The sequence below is a fragment of the Mauremys mutica genome, chromosome 8, assembly GCF_020497125.1.
Source record: "Mauremys mutica isolate MM-2020 ecotype Southern chromosome 8, ASM2049712v1, whole genome shotgun sequence".
Lineage (NCBI taxonomy): Eukaryota > Metazoa > Chordata > Testudines > Geoemydidae > Mauremys > Mauremys mutica.
Window position 1 is genome coordinate 54,092,229 of NC_059079.1, and position 16,394 is coordinate 54,108,622.

Genomic DNA, 16,394 nt, shown 5'->3' on the forward strand with positions numbered 1-16,394 from the left:
ACAAGATCCTTTTGACGGTCACGTTAGGGTTTCCATGTTCCATCACCTGCCAGGAGATTCCACTGCTGTAGTCTGGAGCCCAACAGCTCTGCCTTACTCTTGGGTAGTTCCAAATCCCTGACAAGGTCATTCAGTTCACCTTGTGTTAAGAGGTGTGGTTCAGAGGAGGAGGATGGGAGAAAATGTGGGTCCTGTGACATTGATGGTTCAAGACCAGAAGTTTCATCCTCTTCCTCATCTGACTCAAGTGAGAATGATTCTGGTGCATCAGGAACCGGCAGTCCTTCTCCGTGGGGTACTGGGCGTATAACTGATGGAATGTTTGGATAATGCACAGTCCACTTTTTCTTCTTTGACACACCTTTCCCAACTGGAGGCACCATGCAGAAGTAACAATTGCTGGTATGATCTGTTGGCTCTCTCCAAATCATTGGCACTGCAAAAGGCATAGATTTCCTTTTCCTGTTCAACCACTGGCGAAGATTTGTTGCACAAGTGTTGCAGCATATGTGTGGGGCCCACCTCTTGTCCTGATCTCCAACTTTGCAGCCAAAATAAAAGTGATAGGCTTTCTTAACCATAGTGGTTATACTGCGCTTTTGTGATGCAAAAGTCACTTCACCACAAACATACCAGAAGTTATCTGCACTGTTCACACAAGTACGAGGCATCTCTGCTCACTTTGGCTAAACAGAAATGTGTCCCTTTGCAAAATCAAACACTGACAAATAAGAGAGCACGACACTGTATGGTTTCTAGAGCGGATATAGGGCAATTTGTTCAGCAGAGTGATGTAAGCTTCGTTATGATTGCATCATCCGTGACTTCTAGGAATAACATGATGCAATTCATATCATGTATGACGCAATACCAGCTTCAGATTGCATCATTCATTGTTTTGCCTAAAAAGCAAGTACTGTCCAAACCCAGTCATAGATTTATTCATAGATCCAGTCAAAGATGTATTTTAGTCATTTCTGGTTTAAATTGAGATCCCTTCCCTTTATAAGTCACTTATCCTCCGCTATTCCCAAGTCAAGGGTCGTATACACTGACCCAATAGCATATATTGAAAACTAGAGCCAATCAACAATTTTAAGCATCATTTTCGTTCTCAGTGACCCATAATTAGTAAAGTTTGACTACATTTATTTCAGAAGCATTTTGGCTGTAGAGCATAATCAGCATTCAGAATTAATCAAATTTCTTTAAATTTTCACATGCTGGCTCACACAGTATCTCTCAAACAATTTATTTTCAATTGTCTATAATCAGTCATACACAAAGGGTGATATAGTTAGCATATTTGAAGGCACCAACATTTCATAGCAATTATCAGTTACATGTTCAACAACAATGAATTTTTCTAACATTCTTTTCTATAGAGCGACTATGCTGATTTTGTTCTGGCACTGAAACTACAAAAAAGGATTTTCTTTTCTTTGCACAGATATTGTACACATGAAAAACTTTGTTTTAAAAAGTATAAATTCTGAAATAGATTCTTATAGAAATATCCCATACAGTTTAATAGCTTATATTTTTCCAAAAAATAATTGTATCAGAAGGCCTTTGGGAACACAGGTCAATAATTATTTTCACACAAGACTGCAGGTTCTTTTCTCTACATTACTACGTTTCCTGGCAACACACACCCTTTAGGTTAAATTCAGAATAGTGTATTTGTACCTTCCCATCCACGACAGAGTGGAAAACTGAGCAACCTGTAAAGGACACTGTATACTATGTTTCCAAACATTACATATTTAATTGTATTAGATTTAATAATGCACTGGCAAAATATTAATGAGCTACAATTGATTTATGCCACCCTGTTCTTAATTCTTTTATCTGAATATGATCCCATATGTATGCCACCATATTAGTTACTTTGAGCACTGTGAAAGAGTAATCATATCTGTACCACCAGTGTGAGTTTCAAGCATATTTTATTTTATACTTTATTTATACAAATTGTTTCTCTTTTAGACTTAAATATAGTGCTACAGCAAGCTGAGAAATTGTATGTATGCCTTTCAATCTTGCAAAATAAATTGTCATTAAAATGTCCCAGTCCAAATGCAAGATCTATTTGCCTGTTTACCCTCATCCCCCATGACAGCAGACAACCAAGAACAAAAATCCCTACTAATGAGATTTTACTTACCAAACCAAAACAAAATCCCTTATCCCAGGTCAAGTATAATTTTGCAAGACAAAATGTTATCAAAATTATGCAATATTATTAAACTGTAGAGACATTATGGTAGGACATGCTTTTCACTCTACGGGACCAATCAAAGAACTGATAAAACTAGCAGATTAACAAAGTGTCTGGGGGGGCAACCTTCAATAAACACAGCAGAATTATATTCTAAAACATCTAGAAGTACCTTAGGGGTGTTCTCTTCAGACACAAGGTTGCCCAAAAGGGGTGATTCTTTGTACAGATTTCACTGTATTGTATTATTTGAGAATCTGTATGATCGTGTAAAAATACTGCAATGCCTATACTTTTACTGATTTGCAAGCGGGTTCTTACTGTGATACTGATGTCCATCTTTTGCACACAATACAATCACTAGTTTGTGAAGCCTAATATTTGCTGTCATGGAGAGTTTGGGATGCGATACAGGAACTCAAATTGCTGGTCAAAAGGTAGGAAATTTTATTTTTTTTAAGACCCAGATAAAAATTATCTGGAAAAAAACGTTTACCTACCTTTCGTAACTGTTGTTCTTTGAGATGTGTTGCTCATGTTCATTCCATTCTAGGTGTGTGCGAGCACATGTGCATGGCAGGAGACTTTTGCCTCAGCAGTATTTGTAAGGTCGGCTGTAGCACCCTCTTAATATACCATGCATTGGTGTATTAGATGCTGCCAATCCTACGCCCTCTCGGTGCCTTCTTTCCGGCAACTCCAACAGAGGGACAGGAGGGCGGGTAATGGAATGAACATGAGCAACACATCTCTAAGAACAACAATTACAAAAGGTAAGTAACTTATTTTCTTCTTAGAGTGCTTACTCATGTCAATTCCATTCTAGGTAACTCACAAGCAGTATCCCTGGTGGCAGGCTCGGAGTTCATGGCTGTGTGGCTTGCAACACAGCTCTACCAAAGCTAGCATCGTCCCGGGCTTACTAGGTGAGCGTATGAAACGTAAACAGGTGGATAGATTACCAGATAGCGGCCCTGCAAGATATCCTGAATCGGCACCTGGGCCAGGAAGGCTGCCAACTATGCCTGCACCCATGTCGAGTGGGCAGTCGCAGACACCGGTGGAGGCACTTTTGCCAAGTCATAGCAGTAATGGATGCAGGTTATGATCCAAGATGAAATCCTCTGCACAGACATTGGGCGACCTTTCATCCTGTCTGCCACCACAGCAAACAACTGTGTTGACTTACAAAACTTCTTGGTCCTGTTGATGTAGAAGGCAAGCACCCTCCTGATGTCCAGGGCATGAAATTTGCACGCCTCTCTCAATTTATGAGGCTTTGGAAAGAAGATAGGTAAGTATATGTCTAGACCGGTATGAAACTGTGAAACTACCTTCGGCAGGAACGCAGGATGCGGATGCAGGTTGGACCTTGTCCTTGTAGAACACGGTATAGGGTGGCTCTGAAGTAAGTGCCCTGATCTCAGAGACCCTACGGGTGGACATTATTGAAGAATTCTTATCTTGAAGAATCGGAGCAGGCTGTGCAGAGGAGAGAGAGGGACGGTGAAGAAATTTGGCAGCATGTGACCACCAGAAGAAGAAAGAGGAAAGTCCATGTACCAGCAATGGAGATACAGATCAGCAACCGTTTTCATGTTCTTTCCACAGGTACTAATGCGGAGAGAGGAGTAGATGGTACATCTGAGAGAAGGGAGCAGAAGGAGACTCCACCGATTAGAAGGCATGAGATGCACTGTCCTAGGGATGGGGGTTCCACGACCACCGCTCCCAAGAGAAGGAGGAGGGTGGTGGTGGTTGGGGACTCCCTCCTCAGGGGGGCTGAGTCATCTATCTGCCGCCCCAACCGAGAAAACTGAGAGGTCTGCTGCTTGCCAGGAGCTAGGATTCACGATGTGACGGAGAGACTGCCGAACTCATCAAGCCCTCGGATCGCTACCCCTTCCTGCTTCTCCACGTGGGCACCAATGATACTGCCAAGAATGACCTTGAGCGGATCACTGCAGACTACGTGGCTCTGGGAAGAAGGATAAAGGAGTTTGAGGTGCAAGAGTTGTTCTCGTCCATCCTCCCTGTGCAGGGAAAAGGCCTGGGTAGGGATCATCGAATTGTGGAAGTCAATGAATGGCTACGCAGGTGGTGTCGGAGAGAAGGCTTTCGATTCTTCGACCATGGGATGGTCTTCCAAGAAGGAGGAGTGCTAAGCAGAGACGGGCTCCACCTAACGAAGAGAGGGAAGAGCAGCTTCGCAAGCAGGCTGGCTAACCTAGTGAGGAGGGCTTTAAACTAGGTTCACCGGGGGAAGGAGACCAAAGCCCTGAGGTAAGTGGGGAAACGGGATACCAGGAGGAAGCACAAGCAGGAGAGTGCAAGTCTCAGACTGAGAAAGCAGGACAATCAGCGAGTTATCTTAAGTGCCTATACACAAATGCAAGAAGCTTGGGAAACAAGCAGGGAGAACTGGAAGTCCTGGCACAGTCAAGGAACTATGATGCGATTGGAATAACAGAGACTTGGTGGGATAACTCACATGACTAGAGTACTGTCATGGATGGATATAAACTGTTCAGGAAGGACAGGCAGGGCAGAAAAGGTGGGGGAGTTGCATTGTAGTAAGAGCAGTATGACTGCTCAGAGCTCCAGTCTGAAACTGCAGAAAAAACTGAGAGTCTCTGGATTAAGTTTAGAAGTGTGAGCAACAAGGGTGATGTCATGGTGGGAGTCTGCTATAGACCACCAGACATGGGGGATGAGGTGGACGAGGCTTTCTTCTGGCAACTAGTAGAAGTTACTAGATCGCAGGCCCTGGTTCTCATGGGAGACTTTAATCACCCTGATATCTGCTGTGAGAGCAATACAGGGGTGCACAGACAATCCAGGAAGTTTTTGGAAAGTGTAGGGGACAATTTCCTGGTCCAAGTGCTGGAGGAACCAACTAGGGGCAGAGCTCTTCTTGACCTGCTGCTCACAAACAGAGAAGAGTTAGTAGGGGAAGCAAAAGTGGATGGGAACCTGGGAGGCAGTGACCATGAGATGGTCGAGTTCAGGATCCTGACACAAGGAAGAAAGGAGAGCAGCAGAATACAGACCCTGGACTTCAGAAAAGCAGACTTTGACTCCCTCAGGGAGCTGATGGGCAGGATCCCCTGGGAAAATAACATGAGGGGGAAAGGAGTCCAGGAGAGCTGGCTGTATTTTAAAGAATCCTTATTGAGGTTGCAGGAAAAAACCATCCCGATGTGTAGGAAGAATAGTAAATATGGCAGGCGACCAGCTTGACTTAACAATGTAATCCTTGCTGATCTTAAACACAAAAAAGAAGCTTACAAGAAGTGGAAGCTTGGACAAATGACCAGGGAGGAGTATACAAATATTGCTCAGGCATGCAGGACTGAAATCAGGAAGGCCAAATCATACTTGGAGTTGCAGCTAGCAAGAGTTGTTAAGAGTAACAAGAAGAGTTTCTTCAGGTATGTTAGAACAAGAAAGTCAAGGAAAGTGTGGGCCCCTTACTGAATGAGGGAGGCAACCTAGTGACAGAGGATATGGAAAAAGCAAATGTACTCAATGCTTTTTTTGCCTCTGTCTTCACAAACAAGGTCAGCTCCCAGACTGCTGCACTGGGCAGCACAGTATGGGGAAAAGGTGACCAGCCCTCTGTGGAGAAAGTAGTAGTTCGGGACTATTTAGAAAAACTGGACGAGCACAAGTCCATGGGGCCGCATGCGCTGCATCCGAGGGTGCTAAAGGAGTTGGCAGATGTGATTGCAGAGCCATTGGCCATTATCTTTGAAAACTCATGACAAACGGGGGAGGTCCCGGATGACTGGAAAAAGGCTACTGTAATGCCCATCTTTAAAAAATGGAAGGAGGAGGATCCGGGGAACTACAGGCCAGTCAGCCTCACCTCAGTCCCTGGAAAAATCATGGAGCAGGTCCTCAAGGAATCAATTCTGAAGCACTTAGAGGAGAGGAAAGTGATCAGGAACAGTCAACATGGATTCACCAAGGGCAAGTCATGCCTGACTAACCTAATTGCCTTCTATGAGGCGATAACTGGCTCTGTGGATGAGGGGAAAGCAGTGGATGTGTTATTCCTTGACTTTAGCAAAGCTTTTGACACAGTCTCCCACAGTATTCTTTCCAGCAAGTTAAGGAAGTATGGACTGGATGATTGGACTATAAGGTGGATAGAAAGCTGGCTAGATCGTCGGGCTCAACGGGTAGTGATCAACGGCTCCATGTCTAGTTGGCAGCCGGTTTCAAGTGGAGTGCCCCAAGGGTCGGTCCTGGTGCCTGTTTTGTTCAATATCTTCATTAATGATCTGGAGGATGGCGTGGACTGCACTCTCAGCAAGTTTGCAGATGACACTAAACTTTGAGGAGTGGTAGATATGCTGGAGGGTAGGGATAGGATACAGAGGGACCTAGACAAATTAGAGGACTGGGCCAAAAGAAACTTGATGAGGTTCAACAAGGACAAGTGCAGAGTCCCGCACTTAGGACAGAAGAATCCCATTCACTGTTACAGACTAGGGACCGAATGGCTAGGCAGCAGTTCTGCAGAAAAGGACCTAGGGGTTACAGTGGATGAGAAGCTGGATATGAGTCAACAGTGTGCCCTTGTTGCCAAGAAGGCTAATGACATTTTGGGCTGTATAAGTAGGGGCATTGCCAGCAGATCGAGGGATGTGATCATTCCCCTCTATTCGACATTGGTGAGGCCTCATCTGGAGTACTGTGTCCAATTTTGGGCCCCACACTCCAAGAAGGATGTGGAAAAATTGGAAAGAGTCCAGCGGAGGGCAACAAAAATGATTAGGGGGCTGGAGCACATGACTTATGAGGAGAGGCTGAGGGAACTGGGATTGTTTAGTCTGCAGAAGAGAAGGATGAGGGGGGATTTGATAGCTGCTTTCAACTACCTGAAAGAGGGTTCCAAAGGGGATGGATCTAGACTGTTCTCAGTGGTACCCAATGACAGAACAAGGAGCAATGGTCTCAAGTTGCAGTGGGGGAGGTTTAGGTTGGATATTATGAAAAACTTTTTCACTCAGAGTGGTGAAGCACTGGAATGGGTTACCTAGGGAGGTGGTGGAATCTCCTTCCTTAGAGGTTTTTAAGGTCAGGCTTGACAAAGCCCTGGCTGGGATGATTTAGTTGGGAATTGGTCCTGCTTTGAGCAGGGGGTTGGACTAGATGACCTCCTGAGGTCCCTTCCAACCCTGATATTCTATGATTCTATGATTATTGCAACCAGGGAAGAAACTTTCCAGAAGAGGAGGAGAAGGGGGCAGGAGCTAGAGGCTCTAAGGGAGGACCCATGAGCCACAGCTTTAGCATGAGATTCAGGTCCCAGGGAAGGATGGGATCACTGACATGTGGGTAGAGATGCTCCACACCTTTCAAAAACCAGACCATCATGTCATGAGCAAAAACCAACCTGCCCTGGAGTGGAGTGTGGAAGGCTGAAATAGTGGCCAAGTGGACTTTGATCGATGACAGGGACAATGACTGGAGCTTGAGGTGTAGAAGATAGTCCAGGATCACCCACAGCGAGGACTGCTCAGCCCGGAAACCCCAGTCTGAGGCCCAGCACACAAACTTTTTCCACTTGACCAGGTAGGTTGCTCTGGTGGAGGGCTTTCTGCTACCCAACAAGACCTGTTGGACTCGGGCTGAGCATTCCCATTCCTCAGCATTTAGCCATGCAGAAGTCATGCTGTCAAGTGCAGTGCCACCAGGTTCAGCTGCTGAAGACTGCCATGGTTCTGGGACAGCAGGTCTGGCCAGAGGAGAGCTGCAGTGGGGCAGCTACCAAAAGGTGCATCAGCATGCCGAACCAGAGCTCTTGCATGGCCTCGCCAGCAGTCAGGATCACCTTCTCCTTGTCCAATTTGATCTTCATAAGAACCTTGTGGATTAGCAGCACCAGTGGGAAGGCATACATCAGAGCCTCCGACCATGGGAACAGAAAGGCGTCTGACAGGGAGCCCTTCTCCAATCCCCAGAACACGGGACATTTCCTGTTCTGATGAGATGCGAACAGATCCACCTAGGGGGTCCCCACCTCTGGAAGATCACATTGACCACCTCCGGGTGGATTGACCACTCATGGCGAGACGAAGGTCCCGCTAAGGCGATGTGCTACCACGTTCTTGGCCCTGTGCAGATGCGCGGTCACCAGATAGATGGCATGCTGCACACAGAAGCCCTACAGGTGGAAAGCTTCTTGGCAAAGGACTGATGACCTGGCTCCGCCCTACCGGTTGATATAATACATCACTGTGGTATTGTCTGTCATGACCTGCACCACCTTGCCCTTCACTTGGGGCAGGAAAGCCTGGCAGGCCAGGTGAACTGTTTTGAGCTCCCTGGTGTTTATGTGGAGGGACAGATCATCCCACGACCAGTGGCCTTGTGTGCTGAGCTTGCCCAGGTGGGCTTCCCAACCCAGGTCTAAGGCATCAGAAACCAGGGTCGGGAGTTGCGAAGGGAACTTCCTCCAACACCACTTCAGGGCTCAACCACCAATCCAGGAACGATTGGATGTGAACCAGCACCCTGACCACCAGGTGTAGATCGTATCTACTGGGGATGTAGACCGACGCCAACCACTTCTGCATTGGCTGGAGATGGATCCAGGCATGCTGGACCACATACGTACATGCAGCCATGTGGCCCAACTGCAGGCAGGTGTGAGCAGTGGTGAGTGGGTAGTTTTAGCCTGGAAATGCATCTCCAGAAGGAAGGCTCTGGCTCGTGTGGAGTCGAGAACCGCCCTAATGAACTCTATTCATTGCACCGGCCTTAAGATCAATTTCTTTTTGTTTACCAACAGGCACAGGTTGCGGTGGGTGGAATGAACCAGATCGAGGCGTCTTTGCACCTGTTCCCGAGATCTGCCCTTGATGAGCAAATCATCAAGATATAGGTAGACCTGAACCGCTCGGCGCCTGAGGTAAGCAGCCACTGGTGCCATGCATTTTGTAAAACACCCTCGAGGCAGACGAGAGGCCAAAGGGCAGCGCCGTGAACTGGAAATGGTGTCCGCCCACCACAAAATTGAGGAATTGTCTGTGACCTTGGAAGATGCAGATATGGAAATAGGCATTCTTCAGATCGAGGGTGGCGTACCAGTCTCCCAGATCCAGGGAGACCATGTGTAACTTCAAGTTTCTGAGTAACTTGTTGAGGTGCTGCAGGTCCAGAATGGGTCTTAGACCCCCTTTCGCTTTCAGAGTTAGGAAATAGCAGGAGTTAGAATCCTTTTCCCCTCACATCCCAGGAGACCTCCTCCACTGCTCCCAGTTGCATGAGGTTCTCAACCTCTTGAATGAGGAGCTGCTTGTGAGACGAGTCCCTGAAGAGGGACAGGGAAGGCGGGGGGGTGGCCGAGAATTGCAGGGTGTAGCCCCAAGATACAATGCCTAGCACCCAATGGTCTGAGATGACCCGTGACCAGGCTGAACAGTAGGGACAATGATGGTTGAGGAAAGAACAAGGGAGTTGACTGGGGCATCGCTCTCGAGCACACCCTCAAAACAAGCACTTCTCGCCGTGAGAGGCTTCAATGGGCCAGATTGCACAGGGAAGTGGGAGGAGGAAAGGCGGCGATGACCAAATCTTGTCTCTATCCCTTCTCCTTGCAGGCCCCTGTCGAGGCTGCCAAGGTCTTAGCGGTGGGAGTGGCTGGAACTGCTTCCTCATCGACTGCAGCATATGCAGACCTAGCAAGCAAAGGGTGGCCCAAGTGTCCTTCAGTCCATGCAGCCTCAGGTCAATCTGTTCTGCGAAGAGCCCATTCCCATCAAAGGAAAGATCCTGGATCGAGGCCTGCATCTCCTGGGACAGGCCAGTGGTCTGAAGCCAAGAGCTCCTCCTCATGACCACCGCCAACGCGACCACCGTAGCTGCTGAATTGTCCACGTCCCACGCTATTTGGATAGAGCACCTTGCCTCCATCATATCTTCCTCCACCAGGGCCCTGAATTCCTGGGCCAAGTCCTGGGGCAGTGAGTCCTTGAATTTATGGAGGAAGTCCCATAGGTTGAAGTTATACTTCCCCAAGAGAGCCTGATGGATGGCCACCCAGAATTGAAGGCTGACCATCGAATAAATCTTTCTCCCAAAAAGGTCCAGTGTCTTGGCCTCTTTATTCTTCAGGGCCAAACCGGTTTGCCCTTATCTCTCCTTCTCGTTGGCCACCGAGACTATCAGCGAGCCCAGGGGAGGGTGGGTATACAAATATTCAAACCCTTTGGCCAGGAGGAAATACTTTTTCCTCAGCATTCTTGGAGGTGTGAGGGATGGAAGAAGGAATTTGCCAAAGGGCTTCTGCTATTTTTAGGACACCATCGTGTACTGGTAGCACAACACAGACAGGGGTAGAAGCCGAGAGCACATTGAACAGGGTGTCTGCTTGTTTGGCCATCTCCTCCACTTCCAAGCCTAAGTTCGTAGCCACCCCACGAAGCAGGGCCTGATGTTCTTTGAAATTGTCTGGCGGGCTGGTGCAGGAGAGGCTCACCACCACCTCATATGGGGATGAGGATGACGACTGGGTCCCTGGGGGGGCCCTGAGGGATCATCCCCCACAACGAAAGAGGGTTTCGGGGTAAGCGCTTGCTCCTCTATCCCAGCCTCCGACTGTGCCTCGCACACCGAGCTTGGTGCTGCCAGTGCCAGTGGTTGTTGCTCTGAGACGGTCACTGAGGAATGGACTGACTGAGGCATCAGCATCACAGGCATGCCCCACTTGCTCCAGTAGGGCCATTGTGCTGGCCAATGGCCTTGCTGCCACGACGGCATCGCAGAGGTCAACACAGCCTCGGGTGCCCACTCGCACCGGTGCAGTCGTGGAGAAGGACTGAATTCCATTTCTGAAACCAGAGGAAACACCTTCCAGTGACCACGGAGGGGCCATTGAAGCTTGCATCTCATAGCTAACCATTGCCGCAGGAGACCGGTGCCTCGAGTAGGAGGATCAGTGCTCAGGTTGGGGGGACTGCTCCCACCATGGGGATCTGAGGCAAAGAGACAGCTGGTGGGAGGATGATTGGTGCCGGCAATACAGTGACTGATGCCTTCTTCTAGGCGACCTGCATCAAGAGGGGAGACCATGAGCATGGTGCTGGCAATGTAGGATGTCCCACAGAAGACAGAGACCTGGGGTGCAGAGATGGAGAGCGCTGTCTCATCTCCAAAGAATGGCATCGTTCGCCCGCCCTCTTGGGGGTCTTTATGGCTGGCTTGCCCTCACTGGAAGCCTTTGCCATGACCTGCAACACACATGGTGCTGGAGGTGTTGGTAGAGGCCTCTGCGCTCTATGCGCCAGGAAGGCATAATCACTGCCACCAGTCTGGGTCCCCTACCACCTCCTGGAATCAGTGGCAAATCCCTGTGGGAGCTAGAGGGCCCCATTGGGAGGGAGCATCCCCATGTGGCTCCAGTGTGGGTTGTCGGCCCGAACTGGGTCCTTTGCCCTTCTTGGTGCCAGGGAGTCACTTCTTTGACCTCTTAGACACTAGTGCCGGAGGTGCGCTGCGCACCGAGGCTGAGGTGCTCGGGACAGAGTCTGGCCAGGAAGGCTTGGACTCCAGACAGAGAACAGCCTCCAGGAGGAGGGCCCTCAAACAGATGTCTCACTCTTTCTGAGTTGTGGGACGAAAGTTCTTACAGATGCGACACTTCTCCTTCACATGTGATTCCCCCAAGCATTTGAGGCAGCTGCTATGGGGGTCACGAACAGGCATAGGCCTGTTACAGTCAGAGCAGGGCTTAAAACCTGGAGATCAGGGCATGTCCCACCTGGGGCGAAGTCCCTGCTGGGACTCGATCTCTAACTACACTACTTAACAACTACTTATTAACTAACTACTGTAAACAAACTATTTACAAAGCCTTAACGCTCAAAGACTGAACTGAAGAACCACTAGCCCTTGCAAGGCAAGGGAAAGGCGCTGCAACTAACCACTATGGGCGGTAAGAAGAAACTGAGAGGGTGTAGGGCCAGCAGCACCTAATATACCGACGCATGGGTGCGGCACTCCAGAGGGCGCTACAGCCGACCCTACGGATACCACTGAGGCAAAAATCTCCGACGGCTGCACACATGGGCGTGCGCACACTTAGAATGGAATCGACGTGCTCAAGCACTCAAAGTTTTTATGGTTTAATTTGCTTTGAATTTTAAGTTAATGTTACAATAACACAAACAACCCACCTTTAGAGCCCCATACCTGTTCATTGCTTGAATCTTTAATCCTTCCTCAATGCTGTGGCTCAGAGCTTGCTGGTTATTGTGCTTACTGATCCTTGCTAGAACTCTCTCTTGATGAGCCTCATATTCATCACGACTTGGGTAAATTTTACTGATGAGGGCATCAAAATTTGGATCTGGTCTCAGTGATCTTTTGGAAACAAGCTTTTTACGACATGTGGGACACTCTTTGTTTCTAAACCAACAAAAAAGAAAGGTGACAATGAATGCTGTTCGTGGCTGTAATCCAGAGTTCCCTGTTGTGATGCAGTTCAAAGAACCATAGACTTTAAGGTCAGAAGGGACCATTATGATTGTCTAGTCTGATCTCCTGTACAACGCAGCACAGAATCTTACTCAGAATCACTCACTCCTGTATCAAACCCCTAACCTACTGAAGTCCTCAAATCGTGGCTTAAAGACTTCAAGGTGCAGAGAATCCTCCAGCAAGTGACTCATGTCCCACGCTGCAGAGGAAGGCGAAAAACTCCCAGGGCCTCAGCCAATCTCCCCGGAGGAAAATTCCTTCCCGACCCCAAATATGGCGATCAGTTAAACCCTGAGCATGTGAGTAAGACTCACCAGTCAGACACCCAGGAAAGAATTCTCTGTAGTAACTCAGACCCAACCCCATCTAACAGGACATTGGACATATTTACTGCTATTAGTCAAAGATCAATTAATTGCCAAAATTAGGCTATCCCATCATACCATCCCCTCCATAAACTTATCAAGCTTAGTCTTGAAGCCAGATATGTCTTTTGCCCCCACTGCTCCCCTTGGAAGGCTGTTTCAGAACTTCACTCCTCTGATGGTTAGAAACCTTTGTCTAATTTCAAATCTAAACTTCCTGATGGCCAGTTTATATCCATTTGTTCTTGTGTTCAAATTGGTACTGAGCTTAAATAATTCCTCTCCCTCCCTGGTATTTATCCCTCTGATATATTTATAGAGAGCAATCATATCCCCACTCAATCTTCTTTTGGTTAGGCTAAACAAGCCAAGCTCTTTGAGTCTCCTTTCATAAGACAGGTTTTCCATTCCTTGGATCATCCTAGTAGCCCTTCTCTGTACCTGTTCCAGTTTGAATTCATCCTTCTTAAACATGGGAGACCCAGAACTACACACAGTATTCCAGATGAGGTCTCACCAGTGCCTTGTATAATGGTACTAACACCTCCTTATCTCTACTGGAAATACCTCGCCTGATGCATCTCAAAACCGCATTAGCTATTTTCACAGCCATATCACATTGGCGGCTCATAGTCATCCTGTGATCAACCAATATTCCAAGGTCCTTCTCCTCCTGTTACTTTCAAGTGATGCGTCCCCATCGTATAACAAAAATTCTGGTTAATCCCTAAATGCATGACTTTGCACTTTTCACTATTAAATTTCATCCTTTTACTATTACTCCAGTTTACAAGGTCATCCAGATCTTCCTGTATGATATCTCAGTCCTTTTCTGTATTGGCAATACCTCCCACCTTTGTCATCCACAAACTTTATTTTAGCACATTCCCACTTTTTATGCCAAGGTCAGTAATAAAAAGATTAAATAAGACTGGTCCCAAAACCGATCCCTGAGAAACTCCACTAGTAACCTCCCTCCAGCCCGACAGTTCATCTTTCAGTACGACCCGTTGTAGTCTCCCCTTTAGCCAGTTCCTTATCCACCTTTCAGTTTTCATATTGATCCCCATCTTTTCCAATTTAGCTAATAATTCCCCATGTGGAACCATATCAAATGCCTTACTGAAATAGAGGTAAATTAGATCCACTGCGTTTCCTTTGTCTAAGAAATCTGTTACCTTTTCAAAGAAGGAGATCAGGTTGGTTTGGCACGATCTACCTTTTGTAAAACCATGTTGTACTTTGTCCCAATTACCATTGACCTCAATGTCCTTAACTACTTTCTCCTTCAAATTTTTTTTCCCCCAAGACCTTGCATACTACAGATGTCAAACTAACAGCCGTGTAGTTACCCAGATCACTACTTTTTTCTTTCTTAAAAACAGGAACTATGTTACCCAGGGCTGGCTTTAGCAAGTGCGGGGCCCAATTCGGACTCACGCAGCAGCACTTCAGGTCTTCAGCGGCACTTCGGCAGCAGGTCCTTCACTCGCTCTGGGTCTTCGGTGGCACTCAAGGACCCGCTGCTGAAATGCCACCAAAGACCCGGAGCGAGTGAAGGGCCCACTGCCGAAATGCCGCCGAAGATCCAGACTGCCGCCGGGTGAGTAAAAATTAAAAAGGAATTGGGCGAATCGGCCTAAAGCCAGCCCTGATGTTAGCAATTCTCCAGTCATATGGTACAACCCCTGAGTTTACAGATTAATTAAAAATTCTTGCTAATGGGCTTGCAATTTCATCTGCCAGTTCCTTTAATAATCTTGAATGAAGATTATCTTGGCCCCCCAATTTAGTCCCATTAAGCTGTTTGAGTGTGGCTTCTACCTCGGATGTGGTAATATCTGTGACGGTGCCCCCCATAAGGCTTTATGGAAATATGCTTATGAATGTATATATAACATAACTAGAATATGTTTTATGCTACATATGCCATGTAATATATCTATGTAAAGGTTATGATCTACTGAATCTATTAATCCTATTTGTATGCATATATCATTTCTGTATACAAAGTTATGAATATTGGCTGTGTACTGGCTTGATTTTTAAATAGCCTTTGTAAAGCATTTGGTCAGCTTCTTGAAAAAGGAATGTGCAAATTAAGTGCCCAATCAAGCACTTAAGTGACAATGGATCTTGGAAGGCTCCAAATCACATAAGAAGTCTACATGAGAACGTTTAAGGTAGCGGCCTCAGGTAAGCAATGGCTGCTGCCTGTAAAAACGGAGTCATGCATGGACATATGACTTGCCCATGTGACTCCAAAACTCCATCTTGGAGCTGGACTTTGCATAGGAGAGAGGAGGGGGTCTCCACTCACGGGAGAGTCTATTTAAGCCTGTGGGAGACCCCTCCATTTTTTCTTCAGCTGGCTAAAGAGATAGCCTCTCCACCCCAAAGGATACCTAAAAGAAACTGGAACAAACGACAGTAACCCCGGGAGTGTGAGTGATTGCTGCACCCAGACTAGAAGGAGGCTAGTCTGTAAAAGGAAGCTTACTGGGTGAGGTTTTTATCTGTATTCAGTTTTCTTAGACACAGACTTGCATGTTCTATTTTATTTTGCTTGGTAATGCACTTCGTTCTGTCTGCTATTACTTGGAACTACTTAAATCCTACTTTCTGTATTTAATAAAAGCACTGTTTACTTATTAATTAACCCAGAGTATGTATTAATACCTGGGGGGGGGGGAACAGCTGTGCATCTCTCTCCATCAGTGTTCTACAGGGTAAACTCATAAATTGTTCGCCTTCTATAAGCTTTATACAAGGTAAAACGGATTTATTCAGGGTTTGGACCCCATTGGGAGTTGGGCATCTGAGTGTTTAAAGACAGGAACACTTCTTAAGTTGCCTTCTTAAACATCAGTTAAGTCTGCAGCTGTGGGGCACATGGTTCAGACCCTGGGTCTGTGTTGGAGCAAACTGGCATGTCTGGCTCAACAGGACAGGGTGCTGGAGTCCCAAGCTGGCAGGGGAAATGGGCAGTAGTCTTGGCACATCAGTTGGCAGCCCCAAGGGCGTTTCTGTGATCCAAGCCATCACAATATCTACCTCCATATCCTTATTCCCATTTCTCATCCTACCATTATCCCTAAGCTCATTTGTCGCATTAAAGACTGAGGCAAAATATTTGTTTAGATATTGGGCCATGCCTAGATTATCCTTAACCTCCACTCCATGCTCAGTGTTTAGCGGTCCCACTTTTTTTCTTTGTTTTCTTCTTATTTATGTGGCTATAGAACCTTTTACTATTGGTTTTAATTCCCTTTGCATGGTCCAACTCTACATGGCTTTTGGCCTCTCTCGCTTTATCC

At 47.0% G+C, this 16,394-nt stretch overlaps 1 protein-coding gene across 1 annotated transcript in view; it reads right to left on the reverse strand.

The window, feature by feature from the left end:
* Window positions 1-16,394, reverse strand: part of RNF2 (ring finger protein 2) — a 57,946-nt gene that overhangs the window by 7,292 nt on the left and 34,260 nt on the right. The window contains exon 4 of the mRNA XM_045028732.1: window positions 12,425-12,640. Coding sequence (XP_044884667.1) covers window positions 12,425-12,640 — 216 coding nt within the window. The remainder of the gene's footprint in view (window positions 1-12,424; window positions 12,641-16,394) is intronic.